The 17126-nt window shown below is 38.1% G+C and overlaps 1 protein-coding gene across 5 annotated transcripts in view; it reads left to right on the top strand.

The window, feature by feature from the left end:
* Positions 1 to 17126, top strand: part of EIF2AK1 (eukaryotic translation initiation factor 2 alpha kinase 1) — a 37893-nt gene that overhangs the window by 9349 nt on the left and 11418 nt on the right. Inside the window, exons 3-12 of one of the 5 annotated variants that reach the window (XM_038419504.2) lie at positions 1483 to 1616; positions 2059 to 2090; positions 3969 to 4068; positions 5445 to 5525; positions 5935 to 6034; positions 8356 to 8413; positions 9195 to 9567; positions 12251 to 12338; positions 16363 to 16449; positions 16798 to 16904. In XM_038419504.2, coding sequence (XP_038275432.1) covers positions 1483 to 1616; positions 2059 to 2090; positions 3969 to 4068; positions 5445 to 5525; positions 5935 to 6034; positions 8356 to 8413; positions 9195 to 9567; positions 12251 to 12338; positions 16363 to 16449; positions 16798 to 16904 — 1160 coding nt within the window. Of the gene's footprint in view, positions 1 to 1482; positions 1617 to 2058; positions 2091 to 3968; positions 4069 to 5444; positions 5526 to 5934; positions 6035 to 8355; positions 8414 to 9194; positions 9568 to 12250; positions 12363 to 16362; positions 16450 to 16797; positions 16905 to 17126 lie in introns of all 5 variants that reach the window. The other 4 variants (XM_038419503.2, XM_038419506.2, XM_038419505.2 and 1 more) reach the window with 4 other exon arrangements.

Here is a 17126-nt window from a genome sequence, read left to right as displayed (position 1 = left end):
GGAGAGGAAGGGAAATGATTGGTTGTTACCTCATCAGAGTGCACCATTTAGTGACCTAGAATCCTGCCTATAACTTTAATATTAAATTCAACAGTTGTTCAACAACTTCCATTAATTACAATGTAATTTCTGTAAATATAGCTTATGTACATATTTTCAAAGAAATTTATCTATATGGATACCTTGCTGGGTTTGGTAACAGGCTGTTTTTGAGCTACAATGATCCAAAGAAAGAGGCTCAACATATTTCCAAAATAAGTTCCTTTTAGCTCATTAGGACTCCTAAACAGTTATAACTGCTTGGAACTCCTAAACAGTTCTGTGTGTGTGTGTGTGTGTGTGTGAGAGAGAGAGATATTGTTTGTAACTGTCACCAAAATTCCATCTCTACTCTTCCAGTGTGTAGTAATTTTATCAGGCCCAGGTTTTTATTCCTCATAATGGACTGCAGAATGAACAATTTTGAGAGAAAAATTGATCTTAGCTTAACTGTGGAGCTATGACCAATGCATTCTTTGTGTATTTACATGTACGTGCATATACATGTGCATACATACTGGGGGAATTAGCAAAAACGTTGATACTGCCACTCTTCACTAATAGCATAGCGCTGATAGCCCATGGTAATATGAGTCCTCATAATTGTGAACAGACTGGAATGCTATTAGCATTGAACTCTGAAAATACAACAAGGGTGCTTTATTTGTGGCAGCCAAGTGGGTGGCGTGGTGGTCAGATAGATAGTTTATTCAGTTAGGAAAGGAAGAAGATGGACACAAGAGACTTTTACCCTGAAGGTAGGAGGTGAAGGAATGTGGATTAATTTGGTCGGTGGGAGGGGATTTCTACAGGGTAGCTGTAGTTGGGGTGTAATTAATTTTGGTTTGGTTCGGTTCCTCACCAGAAGTGAGGAAAAAGGTATTAGGGTACATGTAATGGAATGCATTTTTTTTCAGATTCAGAATCTCTTTCGGTTATTGTTTAAAAATAATTCCTTATGTGGCTGTTCATGCTCCATCACCACGTGCACTCCAAGCTCCATGTTGACTGAATTATAAATTATCTTCAGTTTCAGTAATAAAGCATTTACTTCTGAATAAAAAGTACAGGTCAAGATGGTTATGTAAATACCCACATGTGGTGTTAGTGTTGGCATTTGTTCCCTCCCCTGTGCTAAAATACCAGTAATTGTTGCTCGGAACTTTGCTCATATTTATTTATATTGGGTGGGAAAGAGACTTAAAATGCAATTGGGTACCTAGTTACTGTTCTTGTTCATTGATTCAGTTGATTACTATAAATTGGACCAGGCTAAGAAGTAATGAGGATTAATGTATAGTCTGAGTATACTCACGAAAGCTTATGCTCAAATAAATTTGTTAGTTTCTAAGGTGCCACAAGTACTCCTTTTCTTTTTATTTAAAGTTGCAATTGTTTAGTTGGGTTTCCTGTTAATAGCCTCTATCCTGTTTCTTTTTACAGTAATCTGTCGGACATTCACTAGACTGGGCTTGCTCTCCTCTTTTGCCTTCTGTGATGAATTTAGTACTTTAAGATTGCAACATAATAGAGCAATTACTCAATTAATGAAAGCAGCCAATCAACAAATACTTGAGGTATACTTTAAGTTTCTTTAATAACCTTTACATTACTGAACCTACATGTTAGGATTTCTGAAGCAACTTTCTTTATGGAACTGTTTTCATATTTGGATTGTGTATTTTCGGAAGTCATATAAAATGGTGCTTTGGTTACACTTTGGTAGTTTGGGTGGGTGTGAGGGGAAATATCTAGATTTATAGATACAAATAGTAATGAAGTCTACAATATTCTTGCTTTATCAGGTCAAAGCTTTATTTTGTTCAGATTGAAATTTAGACATATTGATTTAAATCTGTTACATGTTTTCTTATTTAGAACATTTAGGAGAATAATTGGAATTGCTGTCCTGCTGATTTACCTTCTCGTAATGAAGTTCATATTTAACCATTAACTGCACATCAGGTTTCTGACTGTAAATAGCTTTTTAAAAAAGTTTTATATTTTGTTGTTTTATAGGAGCTTGACAGTGGAGATTCTCGCACAGTCAGGTATGTGTCCAAAGTGCTGTGACAAGTATTAAGATTAACTTTCTGTTTGAAGTTTTGCACTATAAAAATAATAGAATTCAGCTTTGCATGAAAATATTGCATTTGCGATCTTGGGTGTTATAAATTTGATAAAGTGTATTCAAAAACATAAGCTTACTCTTTAAAAGGGTAAAGATGGAGAGAGATTTCATATTGCATTTTCTTCATGTAGGGCATTGGGTTTTACTTGATGGGCTGCTATATTAAAGTTAATTTTTTTTAAATAGCTGAGACATGATAGCCCATTGCCGGGACCAAAAGCGTCCCCTTAATGTTTGGCCTTTGATGATGCTTGGTTCTCCGTATGGGATTCACAGTTAAATTTCTGGGTCTGTAAAGGAAATACAGACACCAGCTAGAGGTTATACACTCCACGCTGGATCTTCTGACCCTTCTCCTGGAACTACCGGAGAAATAGTCCCATTCATTTTTTTCCATTAAATAAAATAAGAGTTGTTATAAATGTTTCCTGCTAACTTTAGAATTTCAATGGAGTTTGGGTGCAGGCTGAAATTCTGACATGGGCATGATTATCATTATCTTGCATCTTAGGGAATGCTTTTTCAGGAATCTGGAATGTATTATGACAATAGTGGCTAGAGTATTGTTTTCAGTGGAGACAAAGACATTCTGTATTTATTTTGAAACGGTTTTTGGATCAGATGAGGGTTCTCCCCTTACTATTATTCTTTGAAGAGGGGTGAGATAAATTTCACAAAAGTTGTTGAAGCTTTTCTTTTTAAAGTCAAAATGTCCTACTTGGCAGCTGAAAAAAGGGGATTGAATTATTAAAGAGAAAATAGCAAGCTTTGCTCCTCCAGCTGTTGCAGAGTTAGCAAGTTGTGGCTGAGAGAGATTCTGTGAAATCATTCTAGGAAAACAGTTATTGCTGATAATGGCCTTTTGATATAAACAGTATAAATCATTTCTAATTCTCACTCTGCTAATCTGTAAAAAATAATTCTCATGTAACGTGCCCACTCCTCACCCCGAACTTTCACCCCCATTATCCAGTAAAGGCTTTGCTACTTTGCCTAAAATACACAGTAAAATATTTTCTAGTTTATTGTACAATGATGGTAAATATTTTAAACTAAACTAAAGTTATCAAAATAGGATCAAAGTTCACCTTGTGGTGCAGAATTCTTAGAAATTTTTTACCAAATTTTTCAGAATAGCAAGTAACTAATCTGCAAATGGGTTTCCTAGTAATTAATGCTAATTAAATATATTTTTTCTGTATTGCTTACAGCACTTAGGTGTTAACTCAGTCTCATGTAATCTCTTCAGCAGGTCATCTTGCACCACCATTTCAATAAGACTGTGTCTGTATTTGTACTTTTTGTCCAAATTTATGTCGTTCCTGGGTGTGAAAAAACACCCCATCCCTGACTGACCATAAGTTATATTGACAGAACAGTGTGGACAGCACTATACTGGCAGGAGACGCTCTTCCCACCGACATAGCTACCACTGCTCATTGTGGGTGGTTTAATTATGCCAGTGGGAGAACTCGCTTCCGTCAGCATAGAGCGGCTACCCAGGACATCTTACAGTGGTGCAGCTGCATTGATACAGCTGTGCCACTGTAAGGTCTCTAGTGTAGACATAGCGTAAATCTCCCCCTTGAACTTCACAAAGTATTGCTGTTTGGAACATTAACCTTCTTATTTACACACACTGTTAGCTTTCAGTTTGCACTATAGGGATAGTGTCATAGTACTTAGGTATTTTTCACAATGTAAATGAAGTTTCTGTGTCATTTCTATCTGTGACTTATTTAATTTTAGCTTGTGATTTAGTTTAACCAGTCATAAAATGCACTTTTTTTTTAATTAGTGAAAATGAAGTTCTCTTTGAAGCACAAACTTCACGTTACTTAAATGAATTTGATGAGATTGCAAGACTGGGAAAAGGGGGATATGGTACAGTGTACAAGGTATTTTTATCCTCTACTTTAACAGCTTTGTTAATAACTGTTTGAGATGGAATTAGTTCACCTGGGTTTTTTTGTTCTTAATAATAGGCAATAAAACAAATATGAATCAAAACTGTGTAAGAGGTTTTAGTTCTTCCTTTCAGAAGGGTGCTTTCTGAAGATTCCAATGCATTTTTGTCTAAAACAGAATATATTGTATATTTCATTTTTGTGGACAGTCTTATTCTTATATCTTGAATATGAGAGAACCCTTACTTCTCATATGAAGTACTTGCATTTATCTATATAAAATAAGCAGGGAAGCTTATTTTGTTTTAACTGTGGTTGATTAAGAAAGAAAATTATTTAAATTTTGAATATGGGTTCTACCAACCACTGGTGCAGAGTAACTATTATTTTTACTAACTATTTATATTGTAGTAGTGCCCAGAGGTGCCATTGTAGTGAGTGTTATATAAATGCCTAGAAAGACGGTTCTTCCCTCCCAGAGAGCTTACAGTCTTAGGACTTGATTTGCAGTAATGCTGAGCACCCATAGTTGATGCTGGCTTCTCTTGGAGCAGCGGATGCTGAGTTCTTCTGAAAATTAGGTGTCAAGTAACTAACCTCGTTTCCTCTGTCAGCCATATTATTATGTTGGTGGATATTTTATAAATCTAAAATACCTTCATTTTCTAAAATATATTTTATTTAGTTTCAGACTCATAAGTCATGTAACTGTCTAAACTATCTGTTCAACCTTGTATGTAGCTGTGACACTCTGAATACCTTTCCCAGACTTGAGGATGAACTCTTTATATCTCTAAAGCTTGTCTCTCTCACCAACAGAAGTTGGGCCAATAAATGATATTACCTCACCCTCCTTGTCTTTCTGAGTCATGTACTACTTGCCAAAGTTGTTTTAAAAATATTTAGTTGTGTTGTAATAATAAGCAAAGAACTCATTTCCTATCTAATGTTACCTCTCTAATGTTATAGCCCAAAGTCAGTAGTTAAAAATACAAAACATTTGTCAATATATCATTGGTGAGGCCATTCAGATCAAGAAGGAATGTTGTAGGTGGGGATCTGTAGTCTCAGTGAGCAGCACCCCATATTGAAGGGAAGGATGGCTGCAGTGATGTCTATTTCATTTTATGAAAGTTTTGACTCTTGTGCTGCTGTATATTAGGCAAAACTTGGGCACCTCTGCACGAGACATTTAGGGCCCAATCCAGAAGACCTCCTCTAATGTCATTGAGAGGTTATCTGAATAAAGAGTGTAAGATTTTGATTCTTAGGAAACAAACTGTTGTGCAAATGAGTTTTTGACACATTGATCTAAATTTGTGACATTTGCTTTTTTCTAACTTTTCCCTTTTTAAAATTATTTTCAGGTCAGAAACAAATTAGATGGTCAGTTCTATGCAATTAAAAAAAATCTCTTTAAGAAAGTAACCAAAAGAGATTGCATGAAGGTATGAATTTATTTTTCCATGTTCAGATTCTCTGTTTAACTCAGTGCTTACTGTAATTGATTCCTAATATAATTAGCAGTGGCATTAATGTTGGTTATGGCAAAGCAGTAAGTGGGCATATCTCCTATTTTATAAATTTTGTATCTCATCATATGTTTCTAAACAGATTTTATATTATTTTAGTGTGTTGATTTAGCCCCAGTCTGAGTCTAATATAAAACATTAGTCTGCAAGATCTGAATTTTATTATCCTTAATGCTGCAAAATAATAATCTGTCCTCAAATTCTTAAATTCCAGTAAGAGGTAAAATAACAGTATCTAGAAACCTTTGTTTTTTTTCGCCTTTGAGTTCATCTTACAGTCAAATTAAAGGATGATCATAAAGTTGCTTTTTCGTCTTTTTTTCAGGTATTACAAGAAGTTAAAGTGTTGGCTGGCCTGCAACATCCTAATATTGTAGGCTATCACACTGCTTGGATAGAACATGTTCAACAAGCATGTCCAAAAGGGGAGTATTGTTTGTTATCATTGTAACTTCATACTTCCCATAAGCATGTCTGTTCTATTAATTTGCAGAACACTCAACTCTCAGAATTGATGAAGGAACCAGAAATTTTTCCAAACGGTTTTTCTAGGAAGCATGACAATGGTTATCAGGTGCCCTTACCTACTGCATTGTCCTGATCAAGAGATTATCAGGGGTATAATGGTTAATTTAGAAATGCAGGACATCTAAATCTACCTATTAAAATATTTGAGTAGGATTTTGGGCGCTGCATAGGCTCCAGTTGAATCCAGTTTAAAAAAAAAAAAAAAAAAAAAAAAAAAAAAAAAGCAGCTCAGGCAAAGCATAGCAGTGTGGCTAGTTGTAGAAGGGACCCTGGGGGAAGGACTCACTTGAGACCTTTGGAGGAAAAGCACTGTGTATTAAGGAGGTTGAAAAGAACTTCATTTGATAACAGATTCTGAAATCACAGATCTGTGGTGGAATCTGGTGATCCCTTTCCAACATTCTCCTCTTCGTAACTGCCTCAGAAAACTTGAGAAAAATTGATGCAGTCCAGAACTATTTTAATGGCAAAATGTAAACTGCCTCTTACTTTGTTTTCCATATTAGGGTTTTTAAAATATTTGGTAAGATAAATTAAGGCTTCTGTGTAGCTTCTGAGCTTTCTGTTGGCAGAATCTGATTTTGAGACATCAACATCTGTCATTGACAGGGAGGCACGGTTTCTCTCCCCCTCTCCCCCCCCCCCCCCACACTTCTTCTCTACTATGCATCTCCTTTTGTTTTCCTTTTTCTTCGGTTTTCCCTATCTTCTCACGTCTCACCACATTACTTCTAGAATGCCTACTTCATAGCGCTATAACTCTCTCATCGTTCTGGCAAGGAGGTCTTGATGATCCTGTTTCCTTCGCATAGCACAAAGGTGGGCAAACTATGGCCCATGGGCCACATCCGGCCCATGGAACTGTCATGCCTGGCCCTTGAGCTCCCGGCCGGGGAGACTAGCCTCCAGTCCCTCCCCTACTGCCCCCCTCCACCGCAGCCTCAACTCGCCGTGCCGCCAGTGCTCTGGGCAGTGGGGCTGCGAGCTTGTGCCGGGCAGCGCTGTGGCATGGCTGGCTCCAGCCAGGTGGCACAGCTCCCAGACATGCTGCTCTGAGCGGCATTGTAAGGGCCGGGGGTTGGATAAGGGGCAGGAGGTCCCGAGGGCAGTCAGGGAGCAGGGGGCGGTTGCATGGGGCGGAGGTTTGTGGATAGGTCAGGGGATGGGGAACAGGGAGGGTTGAATAGGGGGTGGGGTCCCGGGGGCCGGTTAGGAGTGGGGAGTCCCAGGGAGGCGGGGCGGTCAGGGGACAAGGAGCAGGAGGGTTGGATAGGTCAGGGGTTCTGAGGGGGCAGTCAAGGAGTGGGAAGTGGGAGGGGGCAGATAGGGGGCGGGGGCCAGGCTGTTTGGGGAGGCACAGCCTTCCCTACCCAGCCCTCCATACAGTTTTGGAACCCTGATGTGGCCCTCAGGCCAAAAAGTTTGCCTACCCCTTGCATAGCAGCACTCCTGTGTATGTGTGTGTGTTACAGGCATGGAGGGAAGAATGCCAGTAGGAAAGAATACTCTGGAAGGTGGTGCCACGGGAATGCACACAGGCAACTTACTCATTGAGATGGAGAATACCAATTGTTATTTCTATTTAAAATACTTGTGAGATATACCTTACAACAGTAATGCGGACCATATAAGTATCTAGATTGATTAATAGATTATATGGTCTCCATCAGCTTAGAAAAATAGATGTTCCACATTTGTCTCAGAAACCTCTATGTATGGTAAGCCACCGAGTTACTATTTTTCATAAACATGGCGTTTGATTAATGTTGCTTCCAAAATAAAATAAAGGTGAACAAATTTCAGTTGCTTTCCATCTCTTTCACTAATTAAAATCCCCCTATTTCAGCATTAGCTGACATACTAATAATGCTTTCCTAAATATGAAAACTAAATTTAACATGTAAACGAGAACTCAATACATCCCTTATAGTGAAAGTTCCTTTTCCTTATAACGCTTGGTTTTTCTTATTTATTTTTTTTTTTTTTTAAAAGAGAAGTGTAAAATGTTGCACTTTTGAGGGCTGTTGGTTGGTTGAGAAATGCCCTCTATCATTATGTTTCCAGGGGTAAAAATATAGCAAGAATGAATGAGGTTATGTATTGGTAAAACCCCTGCTCTTCGTTGTAAGTTTTAGTAGTTTAATCAGTAGCTATACCTGTAATGTTAATATGCAATGAAATGTTTTGTAAAATGTGACTTTTTCTGTTCATCTAATAGATAAGACAGTCCTGAAGTTGCAGTCACTCAAAAAGTCTTCTGACCAAGAAAGTGGCGAGTAAGTGTTGCAGTGTTAAATGATAATATTAATCTGGGTTTAACATAGGGTCTTTCTCCATGTAACACTAAATGTTGTAGAGTTAAACTTGTATTACAGCAATATTACTTCCTTGTATCAAGTAGTGAACTATTAGGCATCAGTTATTCTTGTATTTGTTCCCCCTTTCATCAGTTGTCTGAGGGTGAGAAAAGGTCTAACATTCCTCCAGCTTGGGAGTTAATAGGGTCTATCACAATAGTATCTAACATTATTACTAGACATGACTTCACAAATTGTGTGCTATTCACCAACAAGATTCAGTTCAGATTTAGCATAATTAGGGAGGTAGAGGGTTTCTATTCAACAGAAAAATGTGAGGATTTGCCATCAAAGATGAGGTGGGTGGGAAGGGAGGAAATGTAATAGCAACACTTACCAGCTGGAAGGGACAAGATGCAACAGACATCTGTCAAATGATCACGTGGGGCTGTAGCTGCTTGTCTCTGCCAAACTGAAAAGGTCAGTTATCAGAAATAAACACTCGGAAGAGTCTTATAAAGGGTGACTCTACAATGACAATTGGGCAGTGGTAAGGTTTTTGTAGGGAAGGGGCAGAACTCCTGCTTCTGAGGGCAAAACAAATATTGGATATTATCCCAGTTTTACCAGGGTTTGAAATAGCCATATCTCTTTTTATAATATTTCCAAAATAAAAGCTGAAGTGCAATTCTGATGTCCGCCTCTTGTGGTTAGTAGGTAACATACAAACTGTATATACTTATTGATTCCTTTTCTTCAGAGACCTGTGTCATATTCAAAATATGGAAAGCAGCAGTTCCATTATCTTTGCTGACTATACCTCAGAAGAAATTAAATCCTCTGGATATAACTTTCTTGAGAATCAAGATGATAAATCAATGCAGCATATGGATATAACGAAAGATTTTACCCATGGAGATGGTGAAGAAAGAATAAAAACGAATAAATGTGAACCACTCACTGACTCACAAGAAAGTTGCACAAATAGTACTGCCAGTGGACCAGTTCATTTTAAAAATCATCTATCATATGGACTTCATTCTAATCTGAATAAAGATAGTATCTTTTCAAGTGATTCTTGCACTGAAGACGAATGCTCCCAGAAACATAAGTCGGTGCACAGGCAGTGTGAGGTAAATAAACCCCTCTTTAAATACAGTTAACTGATCTCTGATGTAATGATGTGTGCAGAGTAGTCTTAAGTAAGTGTGCCCTTGATTATAACAGTGAATTCTATAAATGGTATGACTGGGATTGGAGCCAACGTTGAGTAATTTTATCTCAATGTTGCTTTTTTGAGTGGAAAACATAATTATAGGGATGCTCACCACAAGAGTTGCCAAAATTTAGCATTAAAGAAAAGTATAATATTTGTCACTTTGGCTCTCTTCAGTTAAAATCATACATATCATTTTAAAAATCAGAAATGCTATTCTTGCAAAAAACAAAACAGAAAACCCCCCAAAACCCAAATAAGCCAAAAAACCTCCAACATTCTGCACTAGTGACCAATCCAAACATTGCTGACGAATGCATCTAAATGTGGTGTGTGTGCAAGTTTTCAGTTATCTTCCAGACAGGCAATGTCACTTATGGAGAAAAAGAGGGAAGCAGAAGCACGTGGAAAAGTGGAAATCTCTTGGTGAAATATAAATACTGAGGAGAAAGAGACAACTGAGTGTTTGGGGTGGGGGTGGAGGTGCTTAGCCATTTCAGGAAGGTCTCAAGGCTCTGCTGCTGTCAGAGTTCCCACATAATGAAATCTTCATTTTGGCATGGGAGGGTTGTTTCCAGAGATCTGCAGCTTTTATGGAAGTGTCCTCTGGAATTCCTGAAGGGAGATGCAAGGAAAGAGAAGATAAGGGGCAGTACTTTTGGGAGTGTCAGAATTTACTGGCTAGTGATGATAGGCTGGGTCAGGAGCCAAGAGTTCTAGGAGAAAGGGTGTTATGTGTGTAGAAATTAGCTGGTTAAGATTTAGTGGGGCTGGGTTTAGATTATGCTGCAAATGGTGAAGAGGGAGCGTAAATAGGGGAATTGAGGAGAGGTCAAGGACAGATCAGGGCTTGTGTTAGTGGGAAGTAATCTTCAGGGGACAGGAAGCATTGAAAGCGAGAGAGTTGGGTGAGGCATGAAGTTGATGTGTTGTGTATTAAATGACTTGATTAAAGGTGCTGGGAGATACATGGGTGAAATTTGAACTTTTAGGAAGTGGGGTAGGGAGGAGAGAGTAGGAAGTTGGAGAGAAGGAATCAGACATGGGCCATATTTTTGGAGGATTATCAGGGAAGTAGTTGCAGGACAGGAAGCAAAGATTTTATATATGTAAAACAAACCAAATAGAAGATACTATTAATTAACACGTTAATTTATATTTAATATTCATATTTCTGAGGACTTAGCATGTGTTCAGTTGTACGAAATGCTGCTCTTTTTCGTTCCACCCTTGAAAAGTGCACATGGGCTTCCCAAGCAGATCCTGCTAGATAAACATATGCCTTGTGGGCTGCAAGTGAATCCACAAACATCAGGAAATATAAATTCTATCCCCATTTTCTCAAAAAAACCAAAAACACCACTATTAAAAAATGTTGTGAAAGTGGAGAGAGTATTTGAAAGTAGATTTGTTTTGAGTTTCCAAAGTGGTGTTAATAACAAAACTTCATTTTAAAAAAATTAAAATGCTGTTTAAAGCTGATCATTTTACCTTTAAACCAGTGATATGTCTTGCTTCTCAAAATATCTGTTGTGAAAGTTTTTAAAGATGTTTGCTACAATCATCTAATTATCAAATGAACTAACACACTTTGAGAAACTGAATACGTAATTACATAGTCAATGTGCTAATAAATAATACAAGCTCTTCTGCTGTTTCTGCTCCTATTGAAATCATTGGCAGAGCCCCCATTGATTTCAGTGGTGCAGGATCAAACTGCCAAAAGACGGAGAAACTATGTAATAATATGATACAGCAGCTGTATGGAACCAACTACAGTGTCTTTCCTTATCAGTTGGGATATGGACTGCAGCTGGGTATCTATCAGATACGACATAATTAATATCTTAAAGGGACATTGTTGGGTAGTTGAGGTCCAATTTTAGGGTTTTCCTGTGGGTATATTAAATTGATAAATATGTTCATAAATTGAAAACAGTAATTGAAAATAGCATTTCAGCTCAACAGTGATCGCACCCAACCACTGCAGGGTTGTACTAGTGCATCATCAGAAAATGAAACTAACTATAAGGGAAAAAATTAATTGATTAGTCCTATCTGAATGCATTTTGCTCTAACGGCAGTGAGATCCAGTGTTATCTTGATTCTGGTATTACATTTATCAAAACAAGTATATCTTCCAATATTGATATTCTTATAAATTATTTTCTTTGGTCAGAATGCTTCCCTACATAGTCCATCTGAAAAAGAAAAAAAAAAAACAACCTAAAATCTTTCCATAGACTTACCCGGATACTCCTTGATATCTTAGGAATATCTGTCATGTTGTTGTGTTAGCTTTTATTATTTTATCATCATAATTCTGGGACCAACATGGCTACAACTACACTGTATACAGCTTGTATTATGCTTTTTAAACAGTTATTACTTAGTACCATTTGAGGAATAAGGAAAGCAAAATAATGATACGTTCTCTTCTCTCACCTAGAACACAATAAATTTAATAGCACTTTATCTGCCATCCACTCCGTACTCAATCTTAGTTTAAAACTGCAGATCATTTGTCTTGAAACAAAATTGTATAAGTGATCATCCCTTATATTACAGTGAAAAAATATGTACCAATATTTTCCTGTTAGATGGAGTATTGTCTGATGCTTCATATACAGATGCAACTGTGTGATATCTCCTTGTGGGACTGGATTGTTGACAGAAACAAAAGATGTGGTGAGCGAACAGAGGAATCTTCCAGTAAGATTTATAGTTTGTTTTTACAATATAAATACTTACAGGGCAAAAAAAAAAATGTATTTTGATTTTCTATTTGGAAGTCAATATGTTAGATTTTATACTTTATTGCCGGCAGTTAATAACATGGATTTTGGTTATTAGGTCCTTTTCCCCCTTTCATTCAATCAGAATAACAGTAATTTAGTAAAAAGAAAAGGAGTACTTGTGGCACCTTAGAGACTAACAAATTTATTTGAGCATAAGCTTTCATGAGCTACAGCTCACTTCATTGGATGAATTCAGTGGAAAATACAGTGGGGAGATTTATATACACAGAGAACATGAAACAATGGGTGTTACCATACACACTGTAAGGCGAGTGATCACTTAAGATGAGCTATTACCAGCAGGGGATGGGGGAGGGGAAGGTAGGAAGCAATCCTTTAGTGGTGATAATCAAGGTGGGCCATTTCCAGCAGTTGACAAGAACGTCTGAGGAACAGTGGGGGGATGGGGGGGGAATAACATGGGGAAATAGTTTTACTTTGTGTAATGACCCATCCACTTCCAGTCTCTATTCAAGCCTAAGTTAATTGTATTCAGTTTGTAAATTAATTCCAATTCAGCAGTCTCTCGTTGGAGTCTGTTTTTGAAGTTTTTTTGTTGAAGGATAGCCACTCTTACGTCTGTAATCGAGCGACCAGAGAGATTGAAGTGTTCTCCAACTGGTTTTTGAATGTTATAATTCTTGACGTCTGATTTGTGTCCATTTATTCTTTTACGTAGAGACTGTCCAGTTTGACCAATGTGCATGGCAGAGGGGCATTGCTGGCACATGATGGCATATATCACATTGGTAGATGCGCAGGTGGACGAGCCTCTGATAGTGTGGCTGATGTGATTAGGCCCTATGATGGTGTCCCTTAAATAGATACGTGGGCAGAGTTGGCAACGGGCTTTGTTGCAAGGATAGGTTCCTGGGTTAGTGGTTCTGTTGTGTGGTGTGTGGTTGCTGGTGAGTATTTGCTTCAGGTTGGGGGGCTGTCTGTAAACAAGGACTGGCCTGTCTCGCAAGATCTGTGGTGGTGGGTCGTCCTTCAGGATAGGCTGTAGATCCTTGATGGTGCGTTGGAGAGGTTTTAGTTGAGGGCTGAAGGTGATGGCTAGTGGCGTTCTGTTATTTTCTTTGTTGGGCCTGTCCTGTAGTAGGTGACTTCTGGGTACTCTTCTGGCTCTGTCAATCTGTTTCTTCACTTCAGCAGGTGAGTATTGTGGTTGTAGGAATGCTTGATAGAGATCTTGCAGGTGTTCGTCTCTGTCTGAGGGGTTGGAGCAAATGCGATTCTGTTGTAGAGCTTGGCTGCAGTCAATGGATTGTGTGGTGTGATCTGGGTGAAAGCTGGAGGCATGTAGGTAGGAATAGCAGTCAATAGGTTTCCAGTATAGGGTGGTGGTTATGTGACCATCGCTTATTAGTACCGTAGTGTCCAGGAAGTGGATCTCTTGTGTGGACTGGTCCAGGCTGAGGTTGATGGTGGGTTGGAAATTGTTGAAATCCTGGTGGAATTCCTCCAGGGCTTCTTTTCCATGGGTCCAGATGATGAAGATGTCATGAATGTAGCGCAAGTAGAGTAGGGGCATTAGGGGACGAGAGCTGAGGAAGCGTTGTTCTAAATCAGCCATAAAAATGTTGGCATACTGTGGGGCCATGCGGGTATCCATTGCAGTGCCGCTGATTTGAAGGTATACATGCTATGTAGACTCCCTCCTCAGTCCCTACGCTACCAGTACTCCCAGCTATCTTCGAGACACCACTGACTTCCTGAGGAAACTACAGTCCATTGGTGATCTTCCTAAAAACACCATCCTGGCCACTATGGATGTAGAAGGCCTCTACACCAACATTCCACACAAAGATGGACTACAAGCCATCAGGAACAGAATCCCCGATAATGTCACAGCTAACCTGGTGGCTGAACTTTGTGACTTTGTCCTCACCCATAACTATTTCACGTTTGGGGTTGTTCTTGTCAGCTGCTGGAAATGGCCCACCTTGATTATCACCACTAAAGGTTTTCTTCCTACCTGCCCCCCTTCCCCCCCGCTGGTAATAGCTGATCTTAAGTGATCACTCTCCTTACAGTGTGTATGGTAACACCCATTGTTTCATGTTCTCTCTGTGTGTAAATAAATCTCACCACTGTATTTTCCACTGAATGCATCCGAGGAAGTGAGCTGTAGCTCATGAAAGCTTATGCTCAAATAAATTTGTTAGTCTCCAAGGTGCCACAAGTACTCCTTTTCTTTTTGCAAATACAGACTAACACGGCTGCTACTCTGAAACTAGTAATTTAGTAAAATGTGTGTAGTCTATACAGATGAGGTGTTTGTAGAAGAGACTTAAAGTTCACCCAAAAATGAAGGGTGAAGCTATGCATGAGAAGTAGGACTAATCTGGAGAAGTAGAGCTGCTGTTGAGAAGGCCTGTCCCTTTTCAGTGAGCAGTTTAGATTATGTACATTTTGTTCCTTTTCCAGAACAATTTCAGTTGATCAGAATGAGCTATGTTCCAAAAGCAGGTGTAATAATTTTTAATTGTGGTTGCTTGGTCTGTTAAACATTAGTTTTCAACGACAAGGAGATGGCTTAATAGTTGATTTCTCTAATGCAGTGGGGTTACAACGCAATTGAAAGCTTTAAAATTTGTTCTTGAAAAAATGAAAAACATCCTACAGCATTATTTTGATTGACCATAGTGGATTTAGCATCTGGTCCCAATCAGAGGAGTTCTTAGATGGTGATGTCAGCAGGCTTCATTGACTGTTGATATCTAGAGGGACAGGTCTTTTAAGGACAGAGCATTAAAGATATGCTCTACCCCTTTCATAGTTAGTGTGAAAAGAAATCTGCTTAACACAGATTATTCTATAGAACTGTAAATCTTGAAATGAAAAATGTGTTTTTAACTTGATGTCTTATCAGAAGACTTCTGAAAACAAATTTTTTGTTATATTCTTTGCATGGAGTGAGATTTCCTACCTGCTTGGTTTTTATTTGTTTTCCCTTTCCACCCTTCCCTCCCTACAACTGGTCTTTTTGGTCTCTTAAATTAAGCAAGATTGGGCCTGTTTGAGAATTGGATAGAAGAAGTCCAGTATAATTTATTCTTAGTTTGAAAAAACATTGACAAAGACTCACACAAGAGGATGTTAATGAAACCAAGTAGTTATAGGGTGAAAGGTAAACTATAACCATTGTTTAGAAACTAAGAAACAGAGTAGGAATAAATGATCAGTTTTGAGTGTAGCAAAAGGTTAATATTGGGGAGCCTCAGGGTTCTGTACTATGAGCAGTGTTTAATATATTTATAATCTGGAAAAAGAGTTGAACAAAATGAGGTGGCAAAATTTGTAGGTGACTGTTTAGGTTAGTCAAGGCTAGAGAAATCTGAAAACCTAAAAATGATACAAGAATCGGCCGTATGATAATAGATGGGTTAGGCTCTATAAAGAATAGAGTGTAAAATAATACAGAAAATATGCCATTATATTAAATTGGCATGCCCTTACCTGGAATATTGTGTTCAATTCTGGTCACTTGATCCAAGAGATATAGCAGAAATAAAAGGGGCTCAGTGAAGGACAGTGAAAATGATTGAAGGCACAGAAAGACTTCTGAATGAAGAGCGACTGAAAAGACAGATTATGTAGTTTAGAGACGAGACAGGTATGAAGGAACATGATAGAGGTATACAGAATGATGAATGGTGGAAAGATGTCAGCATTTTTCAGCACCATTTTGTTGGAGCAGAGATCAGTGAGACAGGCACATCAGTGTTGAGAATTTCAAAGCAGTGAAAGGGATTTAGCCATTTCTGCTCCATGAATAATAGCAGATGTGAGGTTAAATCTCTTGCATTACTTTGAAACTCTCAACCCATGATTCTAGGAGAGAGAATAACTTCTTACCTGGAAGTTTTTCACTTTTATTCCTTCATATAACTTTTTTGGATCCTCTTTAGGAACCAGAGGACCAGGAACTTCTATAATTTTAACTCCACCGGACATTTCAGTCAAATCGAAGAGCAACCAATTTAACACCGATAAAAGTAAATACTATTTTTTACATAAGACATAACTTTTGACAGTTTCCATAAGCCAATTATCATGGATGCTTAGTAAGATTCAGAAGAGAATTAGACATGCGAATAATGAGCACATTAATAATTAGATGAGAGAGGATATAAGCTGTCTTTAGAGCTCATACACCAACCGCTATCTTAAAGAAGAAATTTCCTATTTACTCCATGGGAAATCACTTTTAACCTATGCTAATTTTATTTAGACTGTCTTCATGTTTGCAGATAAACTGACACACCATTTTACCATAGATTTATAAAGCATTTTAGTTTTAGCAAAATCAGCTGAAATAATTAAAAATTTTAAATTGTTTTAAGGTCCTTACCACCTTGTGGATGTCAGCTGGACATTAAAATTTTTTCAAGAGTTATTAGAAGGAGTATACTATATACACAGCAAGGGAGTCATGCATCGAGACATTAAAGTAAGTTGAAAAATTATCATTCGAGGATGCAGTGTGGCCTAGTGGATGGAGCACTGGACTTGTATTAAAAAGACCTGGGTTCTATTATCAGCTTTGCCACTAGCATGTTGGGGGTGACCTTGGGCAACTTATTTCAGCTCTCTGTGCTTCAGTTTACCCATGTGTAAAATGGAATAATGATACTGACTTCCTTTGAAAAATGCCTTATAAGAACGAGGTATT

The sequence above is a fragment of the Dermochelys coriacea genome, chromosome 10 (assembly GCF_009764565.3).
Source record: "Dermochelys coriacea isolate rDerCor1 chromosome 10, rDerCor1.pri.v4, whole genome shotgun sequence".
NCBI lineage: Eukaryota > Metazoa > Chordata > Testudines > Dermochelyidae > Dermochelys > Dermochelys coriacea.
This window is presented reverse-complemented; position numbering and strand designations above follow the sequence as displayed.